At 31.3% G+C, this 12,824-nt stretch overlaps 2 protein-coding genes across 2 annotated transcripts; both read left to right on the top strand.

Annotated features, from left to right (window-relative positions):
- Nucleotides 2,477-3,754, top strand: LOC107611480. The gene is made up of 4 exons (XM_016313401.2): nucleotides 2,477-2,816; nucleotides 2,922-3,028; nucleotides 3,218-3,364; nucleotides 3,533-3,754. The coding sequence occupies exons 1-4, from the start codon at nucleotides 2,477-2,479 to the stop codon at nucleotides 3,752-3,754; spliced, it is 816 nt and encodes a 271-aa protein (XP_016168887.2).
- Nucleotides 6,284-7,869, top strand: LOC107611471. The gene is made up of 3 exons (XM_016313393.1): nucleotides 6,284-7,144; nucleotides 7,333-7,479; nucleotides 7,648-7,869. Exons 1-3 carry the CDS (start codon nucleotides 6,284-6,286, stop codon nucleotides 7,867-7,869), a joined length of 1,230 nt encoding a protein of 409 aa, XP_016168879.1.

The raw sequence follows: 12,824 nt of genomic DNA, 5'->3' as shown, positions 1-12,824 counted from the left end.
AATAATAATAATAATAATAATAATAATAATAATAATAATAATAATAATAATATATTTCGTATTATTATTTAAATTAATCAAATAGTTTTCACTTATAATAGGAGTTAAAATAGGCAATAATTAAGTAAGAAAAAATATACAATAGTTAAGTTAAAATATGTATATTTTAGTGCAAAAATTTTACAGATCAAAATTCTAGACAGTCAAGTCTTTTTTTTTAACTAAGTTCAACCAAGTCAAATTTATATACGAGCGTTTATGTAATCGTTATCGTTTTCGTTCTCGTTGTTCTTCGTCCTCCTCCTCCTCCTTCACCTTCGTTATCATTATCATCATCATCATCATCATCATCATTATCATCATCACCATCTCCTTCTTTACCACCACCGCCTCTGATCCTCCTCCTTCCTCCTCTTCCTCCTCTTTTTTTTTTTCTCTTCCTCCTCTTCCTTTATTATCATCACTATCGTCGTCATCATCTTCTTCTTATTAGTTCAATATCATACAATTAGTTTAATAATAACAAAAGTGATATATAAATTTTCGATTAATGACACAAAAAATCTATTAAAAATTGTTTAGACTTTTTAATTAGTAAAAGTAAGTGCTTCTTTTAGATGTCCCATTAGAGGAAATTGTACTTTATATTCATATTATTATTTAAATTAATCAAGTAGTTTTCACTTATAATAGGAGTTAAAATAAGCAATAATTAAGTAAGAAAAAATATGCAATAGTTAAGTTAAAATATTATATTTTAGTGCGAAAATTTTACAGATCAAAATCCTAGACAGTCAAGTCTTTTTTTTAACTAAGTTCAACCAAGTCAAATTTATATACGAGCGTTTATGTTATCGTTATCGTTTTCGTTCTCATTGTTCTTCGTCCTCATCCTCCTCCTGCTTCACCTTTATTATCATTATCATGATCATGATCATCAACATTATCATCATCACCATCTCCTCCTTTACCACCACCTCCTCCGATCCTCTTTCTTCCTCCTCTTCCTCCTCTTTTTTTTTCTTCCTCCTCTTCCTTCATTATCATCACTATCGTCGTCATCATCTTCTTCTTATTAGTTCAATATCATACAATTAGTTTAATAATAACAAAAATGATATATAAATTTTCGATTAATGACACAAAAAATCTATTAAAAATTGTTTAGAATTTTTAATTAGTAAAAGTAAAACCTGCTTTTTTTAGATGCCCTATTGGAGGAAATTGTACTTCATAAAGCTCCAAACAAAATAAATAAAAATTCTATTAAAGTTATTTGTAACTTAAGAAAATTTTTTTTATCATAAATAAAAAAATTTAAATTTCACATTATGGTTTTGCTGAACTATTGCCATATAAAAGCAATACTCTAAGTACTGAGTTAAGTAAATCATTTTTTACAAAAAAAAAAAGAAAGAAAATAGAAAGAGGGTATCCATCTATCAGATTAATAGATTATAAAAGGAATATTAAATATACGCAATACTAAGACAGTATCGTACTTAATTTACTAAATAATTTGTATACTTTATTAAGTCTTTTAATTTTCAAATTGTGTTAGTTTGAACTATAACATAAATTCATGTGGATTTATTTTTGGTCAAAATATCAAAAGAGTCGCATAAGAAGAGGATAAGGTTAAAAAACAATTTGACAAAATCTAAAAAAATATCTTATTAACTAAACAATTTTGCAACTAAGATGAATTCACAGTTGAGCTGGAATTAAGTTGTCACTTAATGTATACTAAAAAAATAAAAAATATTGTTACATTAATTGGGAACTAATAACAAACAAGGTTTCTTAACAAATGGCACACATAGTTAGAAAGTCCACCAAAATAGGCATCTAACATTGAAAATTCAACAAAATTGGTATTAGATTCTGCTATAAAAGCAGTATACATAAATTAATTTCATATCAATAAAAATTCACCTTCCATTGTTTTTTCAAATATAAAAAATTGAATCTCCAACAAGGTACTTGTCTTTTTGACATGTTATGTGAATTTTAACTTCATATGTCTTATTCAAGCTCCACATGGTTTAATATTTTATTTGTCTTCCTTAACATGTTTTCCTAATTTATAAACATATGATTGATATTACCATAGATTAACATATAAACATATGATTGATGATCATATAAATATGACGATTTGCAGGAAAACATGAAGTTTATACCTGAAGTGTTATTACTATCATTAACAATTATACTGTTGGAATCAAGCATCATATTCGCACGACAATATAAGAATTCAAATCATATCAAGACGGCTACTTTTTATAGTGAGCAATTTGTATTGGAACCAGGAAAGGTTACGATAACAGATTTATTCGATATTGAGTTTCCAAGAGGACACATCGGAATCAAGAATTTTCAAGCCGAGTTAGTTGATGAACATCGGAATTCTTTGCCATTATATGAAGCTTACCTGCACCATTATTTTGTTTTAAGATATTTTGAAAATGTTACTATGTCACGTCAGGCTAATCAAAGTCAGCCCATATACGGTAAGTATTTTAGAAGAAATGATGGAGTATGCCAGGGTAGTGTTAATTCATATTCCTGGGGGCTTGGAGTTGATGCACGAAAAACTAGCTTAGAACTAACAGATCCATTTAGAATAGTAGGTACGCACCCTGAGAATGTCCCAATGGAGTATAATGAAGAGAAATGGTTATTCGATATCATGGTTATTGACATACGTGGTACAGAAGACAAAAAAGGTTGCACCGAATGCAGATGTGACCATTATAATGTCAAAAGTGAAGACTTTGTAAGCAAAACTGGTATTGATGGGAAACCAATGTCTGGTGATTATAAAGGAGGAATTTTTTGTTGTGAAAAGACTTCTCAATGCAAATTACAAAAAGGATATAATAACAAATAACAGAGAAAAGCTTCCCTTAAATATACAGTAACATGGGTTGATTGGGATCAATACCAAGTGCCTATTAAGTTTTACATACTTGATGTTACTGATCAAGTGACATATAATGGCTCCGAACCAATTCATAATTGTATGGTAAGTGACAAGTATATTTCATTTCAATTGAATGCTAAAATGCATGATTCATGTATTTCACATGGTGACATAATTTATCATAGGTAATTAGATTAGCCAAAAATTATTTTTTATGAAATGAAGTGAGTATTAATCTCTTTTTTAGTTATACAATAAATTATCGATAAAAATTTTTTAATTTTTTTGCAGGTAGAGTATTCTATCACTCCACAAAATACTGACATTGGGCATTATCATATTAAAAAGACAAAGATCCCAATGAAAAAGGGTGGTAATCTAATCTACTCTACAGCTCACGTACATCCAGGAATCGTTAATGCGACTTTATATGGGGAGGTAATTATCAATTTTTCATATATAGTCTTTACAACTACGTATAAATTATTTTGTTAGCTGACCATTCTATATTTGTTTATTAAGTAATATTATTTCTTAATTTTTCATCTTCTTAAGAAGTAAAATATTTTAAAATATCTTTGTCCTTATTTTTTTGTTTTTCTTCAGAATGGAAAGGTATTATGTGCGGTTCAACCAACATACGGCACAGGAGAAGAGCCAGGAAATGAAAAAGGCTATGTTGTTGGAATGTCTGGTTGTTATCCAAAACCAGGCTCTATCAAGATTCAGGATGGAGAAATATTAACTGTTGAATTCATACATGAAAACAAATATAATACTGGACTTATGGGACATTTCTACGTGTATTTGGCAGAAGAATTACCATAGTTGTCAAAACCGAATCGGTGATCGAACCGGTCAAGTTATTGGTCACTGGATTACTGGTTTAACCGGTAGATCACTGGTAGAACCGGTTAACCCGGTATAATAAAATAATTATATAAATTTTAATTGTTTTTTCTTTATTATAAGTACTTTTATTTTGTTTTTATAAAAATAATTATCATTTTTAAATTTTAATATTTTATTAATTAGTTTATATTTATTGTATTATTATATTATTATAGGTGAAAACTCACTTGCAATTATTTTCATGTGAAGTTGATATTTAAAAACAGTTAGATGATTTCACAAGTTTGACTAAATATCATCTAACGATTTTCAACTATCAACTTCATATGAAGACAACTGCATATGAGTTTTTACCTATTATTATATACTATAAGTATTTATTGAAAAATAATATTAATAGTAGATATCATATAATCATGAAAAAAATAAATTGTGATTAATAATTTTTTTTGTTTATCTTTTTAATTTATATATATTTAAAAAATTTTATAGTTAAATAAAATATAATTAATTTAAAAATGAGTGACTTTAAAATTAAAATAAATTGAATATAAGTAAAATAAAAGATTGCTATATGTATTATAATTTGTATATATATTGGTAACAAGCATTGCCAGCTTGGTGGTAAGAGTGTCCTTGCTGTCGAAACCCATGTCAAGCATTTTCAAAAAAATTTTAGAAATCACAAGCCTTGACACTTGGCAGCGCTAGAGCATATGGAGAATGGTGGACTTTGTAAAGCCCGTAAAATTAGCAGATAATTTTTCAATAAATTAAATATTAATAAAATAAATTTAAAATATAAATTTTATAGTTTAATAAGATAGAACGAATTAAAATATAAATTTTGACACTAATTTTAAAAAGTTGGCCCAAGATTGGGTCAAACGGGCCAAACTGGTCAAACTGAGCCCAAATCGGGCCCGTGGGCCCAACCAACTCATTAAATGAAATGAGCTTAAGCTCATTCTCCTCCCCATTCATGCAAACATGCTAGGTTTCAGCAAGAAAGGGGGGAGGAACACTTTCCATTTACAAACCCTCACTCAAACCTTTGATTCCACATGACTTCTCGCCCAAGCTCCGATCGCCGCACCGTTTAAGGTCTTGGGAATGTAGAGGCAATCCTAGAATGCCGACACTCTGATTATAAAACTTAAAGGACTAAAATAGAAACTAAGAATTAAGGTGATTCTCTAAGGCTTTCTAAACTTAACCAATTCTTTAAATCTAACTAAAACTTAACTAGAACCCTAAATCTCTCCGCCTTCCCTCCATTCCTCCATCTCCGGTGAAATTACAAAAACAAACAAACAAACAATAGCAAACACAGGGAGAATATAAGTAATACAGATAGCAAATATAACAAATAGCATATTATACTCACTTAGAAAATCCCAATTAATGCACAAGCAAGCAATTTTTTAGGACTTTAATACTCCCTTTTATCTATTTAAAAAATATATATTCTCTTTTTCTCAAGGATTAAAATAACATACATTTCAATTTATTTTGCTAAAAGTACCTATTAATAACCATTATAATTATATATGTAACAATCGTCTTCATAAAGCTCCAAAAAAATAAATAAAATTTTTATTGAAGTTATTTGTAACTTAAGAAATTTTATTTTATCATAAATAAAAAATTTTGAATTTCACATTATAATTTTGCTGAACTATTGCCGTATAAAAGCAATGCTCTAAGTACTGAGTTAAGTAGGCCATTTTTTACAAAAAAAAAAAAGAAAGAAAATAGAAAGAGGGTATCCATCTATCAAATTAATAGATTATAAAAGAAGTATTAAATATACGAAATACCAAGACAGTATCGTATTTAATTTTCTAAATAATTTGTATACTTTATTAAGTCTTTTATTTTAAAATTTTGTGTTAGTTTGAACTATAACATAAATTCATGTGGATTTATTTTGTGCCAAAATATCAAATGAGTCGCATAAGAAGAGGATAAGGTTAAAAAACAAATTTGACAAAATCTAAAAAAATATTTTATTATCTAAACAATTTTGCAACTAAGATGAATTCATAGTTGAGTTGGAATTAAGTTGTCACCTAATGTATACAAAAAAAATAAAAACTATTGTTACATTAATTGGAACTAATAACAAACAATGTTTCTTAACAAATGGAACACATAGTTAGAAAGCCCACCAAAATAGGCATCTAATATTGAAAATTCAACAAAATTGTCATTAGATTCTGCTATAAAAGCAGTAGACATACAAAAATTTCATATCAATACAAATTCACCTTCCATTGTTTTTTCAAATATCAAAAATTGAATCTCCAACAAGGTACTTGTCTTTTTGACATGTTATGTGAATCTCAACTTCATATGTCTTATTCAAGCTCCACATGGTTTAATATTTTATTTGTCTTCCTTAACATGTTTTCCTAATTTATAAATATATTATTGATATTTCCATAGATTAACATATAAACATATGATTGATGGTCATATAAATATGACAATTTGCAAGAAAACATGAAGTTTATACCTGAAGTGTTATTACTATCATTAACAATTATACTGTTGCAATCAAACATCATATACGCACGACAATATGAGAATTCAAATCATATCAAGACGGCTACTTTTTATAGTGAGCAATTTGTATTGGAACCAGGAAAGGTTACGATAACAGATTTATTCGATATTGAGTTTCCAAGAGGACACATCGGAATCAAGAATTTTCAAGCCGAGTTAGTTGATGAACATCAGAATTCTTTGCCATTATATGAAGCTTACCTGCACCATTATTTTGTTTTAAGATATTTTGAAAATGTCACCATGTCACGTCAGGCTAATCAAAGTCAGCCCATATACGGTAAGTATTTTAGAAGAAATGATGGAGTATGCCAGGGTAGTGTTAATTCATATTCCTGGGGGCTTGGAGTTGATGCACGAAAAACTAGCTTAGAACTACCAGATCCATTTAGAATAGAAGTAGGTACGCACCCTGAGAATGTCCCAAAGGAGTATAATGAAGAAAAATGGTTATTCGATATCATGGTTATTGACACACGTGGTACAGAAGACAAAAAAGGTTGCACCGAATGCAGATGTGACCATTATAATGTCAAAAGTGAAGACTTTGTAAGCAAAACCGGTATTGATGGGAAACCAATGTCTGGTGATTATAAAGGAGGAATTTTTTGTTGTGAAAAGACTTCTCAATGCAAATTACAAAAAGGATATAATAACAAACAACAGAGAAAAGCTTTCCTTAAATATACAATAACATGGGTTGATTGGGATCAATACCAAGTGCCTATTAAGTTTTACATACTTGATGTTACTGATCAAGTGACATATAATGGCTCCGAACCAATTCATAATTGTATGGTAAGTGACAAGTATATTTCATTTCACTTGAACGCTAAAATGCATGATTCATGTATTTCACATGGTGACATAATTTATCATAGGTAATTAGATTAGCCAAAAATTATTTTTTATGAAATGAAGTGAGTATTAATCTCTTTTTTAGTTATATAATAAATGATCGATAAAAACTTTTTAATTTTTTACAGGTAGAGTATTCTATCACTCCACAAAATACTGACATTGGGCATTATCATATTAAAAAGACAAAGATCCCAATGAAAAAGGGTGGTAATCTAATCTACTCTACAGCTCACGTACATCCAGGAATCGTTAATGCGACTTTATATGGGGAGGTAATTATCAATTTTTCATATATAGTCTTTACAACTACGTATAAATTATTTTGTTAGCTGACCATTCCATATTTGTTTATTAAGTAATATTATTTCTTAATTTTTCATCTTCTTAAGAAGTAAAATATTTTAAAATATCTTTGTCCTTATTTTTTTGCTTTTCTTCAGAATGGAAAGGTATTATGTGCTGTTCAACCAACATACGGCACAGGAGAAGAGCCAGGAAATGAAAAAGGCTATGTTGTTGGAATGTCTGGTTGTTATCCAAAACCAGGCTCTATCAAGATTCAGGATGGAGAAATATTAACTGTTGAATTCATACATGAAAACAAATATAATACTGGACTTATGGGACATTTCTACGTGTATTTAGCAGAAGAATTACCATAGTTGTCAGAACCGAACCGGTGATCGAACCGGTCAGGTTACTGGGTCACTGGATTACTGGGTTAATCAGTGGGTCACTGGTCGAACCGGTTCACCCGGTGTAATTAAATAAAATATAATTGATTTAAAAATGAGTGACTTTAAAATTAAAATAAATTGAATATAAGTAAAATAAAAGATTGCTATATGTATTATAATTTGTATATATATTGGTAACAAGCATTGCCAGCTTGGTGGTAAGAGTGTCCTTGCTGTTGAAACCCATGTCAAGCATTTTGAAAAAAATTTTAGAAATCACAAGCCTTGACACTTGGCAGCGCTAGAGCATATGGAGAATGGTGGACTTTGTAAACCCCGTAAAATTAGCAGATAATTAGTCAATTAATTAAATATTAATAAAAAATTAAAAATGTTAATTTTATAGTTTAATAAGATAGAACGAATTAAAATAAGAATTTTGACACTAATTTTAAAAAAATTGGCCTAAGATTGGGCCAAACGGGCCAAACTAGTCAAACTGAGCCCAAATCGGGCCCGTGGGCCCAACTAAATCATTAAATAAAATGAGTTGAAGCTCATTCTCCTCCCCATTCATTCAAACATGCTGGTTTCAGCAAGAAAGGGGGGAGGAACACTTTCCATTTACAAACCCTCACTCAAACCTTTGATTCTGCATAACTTCTCGCTCCGAGTTCTGATTGCCGCACCGTTTAAGATCCTGGGAATGCCAGAGGCAATCCTAGAATACTGACACTCTGATTATAAAACTTAAAGGACTAAAACAGAAACCAAGAATCAGGGTGATTCTCTAAAGCTTTCTAAACTTAACCAATTCCTTAAATCTAACTAAAACTTAACTAGAACCCTAAATCTCTCTGCCTTCCCTCCGTTCCTCCATCTCCGGTGAAATTACAAAGACAAACAAACAGACAATGGCAAACACAGGTATAATACAAGTAATACAGATAGCAAATATAACAAATAGCATATTATAATCACTTAGGAAATCCCAATTAATGCACAAGCAAGCAAATTTTTAGGATTTTGATACTTCTTTATTAGCCTTCTTCTCTTCATACCTGTAAAAACATAAAAGAAATAAGAGAAAACCATATTATTTAAAACAAAGAATAACAATCATATATAGGTTCACACTTTATTAGTCTTCTTTTCTTCAATGTGTTTTACACAACCATATTCTCATTCTGTCCACGTCGTTTTGGGAAAAAAATTGCTAATTTGCCCTGCAACAATATTGTTTGGATTGAATCCTAATTACCAAATTTATATATCCTACATATATAACTTACAATAATTTACTCATAGTAATAACCAAATTAATACACAATCCTAATATACCATGATATCTATTCTTACGCATACTCACGCACAAGTTCTTATATGTATGATTGAATGTGTTTTGAAGGTAGAGAAAAGCCTTCAAAGTCATCCACAAGCAGTTAGAGTAATTCATACTCGCTAATATGGAATTCAAGTCGATAATTCTAATTTGGCTATGAATTTTAACCCCACAATGCAAAGGATTTAATCCTATTAGTTCTGGTCTGCTGCTATGAGTAGATTATTGTTGCTCAAGAGATTGTTAGTTGATGTTGACATTCCCTTGGAGGAGTTGATCATGGATCTACTCACCAAACTTTGGAAAGGGGACCATTACTGGGTTTGCCACTTGTGTTCCCACACAATGATAGTTCATCTTGGTTTCAATGCCTTGCTTGAAGTTACCGAGTACAACACGTTGATTTTCTTGTTCATGCATGATATGATTAATGAGTTTCCCTTAGTTCAATTGTTCTATCTTAAGTTTCTCAATGGATGTAGTATTTAAGAGGGGATAGAGATGAAACTTGAGGAATAGAGGATTGTGCTTCTTGAGTTGGTTGAGATGAAGGAGGTTGTTGAGCTTCCCTTCTTCTTGGTGGCCTTGGCCTTCGCATATGTGGATTGAGCATCACCCTTTCCATGCTGTTAGATGTAATTGAGTGGTCCACCTTGATTGGCTCATCTTCATCAAACTCAACCCCAGCTTGTTCACAGAGTCCATGTATAAGGATTGGGAATCCAGGCCTTGTTTTTTTTAATATACTCTCAGCTATGCGTTGGATATTAGGGGGAATGATTTCCTCCACATTTACCTCTTCTCCTGTCATGATATAGTAGATTAGAATGACTCTTTCTTTAGTCACTTCGGAGTTGTTGGAAGAGGGAATGATGGACCTCCTCACAAACTCAAACAAACCTCTTGAAGCCAGAAAAAGATCACTTCTTTTCAACTAGTTTGAGTTTCCTTCGGCATCATTTTTTTATTGGACCCCCAGTATGCAAATATTATTTACGACATCATCGTATCTTGGACAGGTACTTAGTCTCTTCTCATAGCTCATTATGGATCTCCCAGTTTTAAAACTCTTCGGATCGCATCGGGTCCGAAGTCCACGGGGAAGGTTCTAGTTATTCATCCATTGCGGCGTTTTCATAGAACTCTTGGACTAGCAAGAACCCCACTTTGATAGATAGGTTGCATAGAGTTGCCCACTTTCACCTTTGGATTTGTCTATAGATGTCTGGGTAGAGCCTTCTTTTTATCTCAAATCCCACCTCAGGTATCACTATCTGTCCACCAAAGAATTGATGCTCATGGAAGGGAGAGCGGAACCTTTTCTCGTCATGTTGAGGTTTGGTGGGTGCCTTGCCCTTTTTTTCCTTGATAAGGAGGCATCAGATTTGGGAGCCATAGAATGAGTAAATATGAATGAAGTGGAATCGCAATACCAAACTTAGAAAGTTGCTTGTCCTCAAGCAAGAATAAGAATGTAAGAAGGGAGGGAAAAGACGAAGAGAGGGTGAGGTGAGGAAGAATGATAGCTTGTGAAGGTGAAGAAGGTTATGAAATAAAGACAAGAAAAAGAAGTGGGGGTGATGCCTCGATTGGTAAAAGAAGTGGGGAATGAGTAAGGTGTAACGACCCAATTTCAGTATGTCTAGATCATATTGGAAACTGAGTGCTATCAACTTGTCTTCCTAATTATTATCTATTATTTACTATATGAGCCTGATTCATTGTTAAAAGTGTAGTTATTTTGTGAGGTACTTTTTTTTTTTAAAAACATTTGGATTAATAAACGGCATCATTCATAATCAATTCACAAATAATAATAGATAAAATAGTGATAAACAACCACACTTATATACATCTCAAGCAGTTAATAACATTCAGTTATCCAGCCTTTATTAGAATATAGATCTTAGTTAGAACACCCCTAGAAATAGCTAGATAATATATATACACAACATCCTAGGCACTAACCTATTCAAAAATTCCCTTAGCTGGCGTTCAAGCTAGCCTAGACTCTATACTCAACAAATCCCTCTAAACTACAAAAGCGAGTGAAGTACGTTCTAGGTCTTCAAAACTCGGGTTAGGTTGAACATCATTCAAAATTCAGGTCAGGTTGAACATCATCAAAGGCTGAATATCTCCTACAACTTTCCTACACGATCATACTTCGTCCTGGGACAACTCACTGGCACTCCATTAAGTAACTACCTATCAGGAACCTTGGACAAAGAATCTGAGTTAAAGCGTGAATAGATGGGGTGTAGACATTGATTGGTCTTACGATATATATATAAACAGAGAAAAAAGTTTGCCCTAGACTTAGAAGACTACCTAGAGCGGAATCCTCTTTGTGGAATGATCATCAGTAGATTATGAAAAGGTACTCCTGCTTCCATCTGAAGGGGGGAGAAAGAGAGAAGGGGTAAGAACTGGGAAGTTCTTAGTAGAGTCAGATTAATTAGTCATGTTAATTGCTTTCATCGTGCTTATCAATCAGTAATATATTTTACAGTAAACAGAAGAAAACATAGAGAATAGATAAATAGAAAAAACTAAGAAATAGAATATAATTAGAGAAACACAAGATAATAGCAGACAGTAAACACAAAAAATAGAATACAAACAGAAAAAGCATGGATTCATACAACAATCATAACAGCAAGAATGCACAACCAAGTATGATGCATGTCTGTCCTATGCAGGCCATGAGCTCACGTGTCCGTTTACACCCTGCAGCCCGACATTACTTAGGAACTAGTCATAAATATGGTTTCCTATTGCATCCTTCGTGTATACGTGTCGGTGGTCAAGAATATTACTCCTTCATTACAACTGACATTCGGCGCAAAGCTCAACACCATAATATATGCACAAGAGAAACAGCGATCCTCAGTTCGTGGGCGTCCCCGAGATTAACACACAACAAAACAGTTATCCTTAGTTTGTATAGGCTATCCCTGAGATCAACACACAACAATTCGTGGGTTATACCCGCATTTAAAACAATTAAGAGTTCGTAGGTTTCTCCGAGACCAATGATCATTCAATTCGTGGATGCATCCCATAAAAAATAATCAATTTTCTATTTTCTGTTCTTTGCTTTCACAAGACAATTCTTCTTTCTTCGATCTTGTTTAACTTTTACTTTGCGACTTATTTCAGTTTTCGGTATGAATAGTCATCCTGTCCCAAGCATAAATTCATTAAGTCTATACTAAACTAGTTTAACTTTTCATATTTTGCATAACCCTAAATGCAATGTCAAGTACTAACTATGTTACTTCTAATTTATTTTCCTAAGTGATTTTCATCTTTACTTTAGAATTTTACTTTCTTTTTCTTTAACTTTTATCTTTTCTTTAACATTTTATCTTTCTTTCATTCTTGCCTCACTAACATTTTCTTACCACTCCCTAGATATTTTATGAAGGTAATTATGAGATTCTGGGTTTAAAGTTATCTTCCTAAGAGTTTTAGAAAAAAATGACTTTTACCATTATTTTATTATTTTTATAATAAAATAATAATATTTAATATTTATTATTAAATATTTTTAATAATATTTTATTCATAATTTTCGAAAATTATATTTTGATCC

Source organism: Arachis ipaensis, chromosome B01 (assembly GCF_000816755.2).
Source record: "Arachis ipaensis cultivar K30076 chromosome B01, Araip1.1, whole genome shotgun sequence".
Classification (NCBI taxonomy): domain Eukaryota; kingdom Viridiplantae; phylum Streptophyta; class Magnoliopsida; order Fabales; family Fabaceae; genus Arachis; species Arachis ipaensis.
The sequence above is the reverse complement of the archived record's forward strand: the minus strand, read 5'-3'. Positions and strand labels throughout refer to the sequence as shown.

What these genes read in the sequence shown, in the direction of transcription:
- LOC107611471 (XM_016313393.1), top strand. Translation starts at nt 6,284, where the DNA reads ATGAAGTTTATACCTGAAGTGTTATTACTATCATTAACAATTATACTG. An exon ending in AACCAATTCATAATTGTATG is followed by an intron (nt 7,145 to 7,332) that starts GTAAGTGACAAG and finishes AATTTTTTACAG; the next exon opens with GTAGAGTATTCTATCACTCC. An exon ending in ATGCGACTTTATATGGGGAG is followed by an intron (nt 7,480 to 7,647) that starts GTAATTATCAAT and finishes GCTTTTCTTCAG; the next exon opens with AATGGAAAGGTATTATGTGC.
- LOC107611480 (XM_016313401.2), top strand. Translation starts at nt 2,477, where the DNA reads ATGTCACGTCAGGCTAATCAAAGTCAGCCCATATACGGTAAGTATTTT. An exon ending in TGATGGGAAACCAATGTCTG is followed by an intron (nt 2,817 to 2,921) that starts GTGATTATAAAG and finishes TTAAATATACAG; the next exon opens with TAACATGGGTTGATTGGGAT. An exon ending in ATGCGACTTTATATGGGGAG is followed by an intron (nt 3,365 to 3,532) that starts GTAATTATCAAT and finishes GTTTTTCTTCAG; the next exon opens with AATGGAAAGGTATTATGTGC.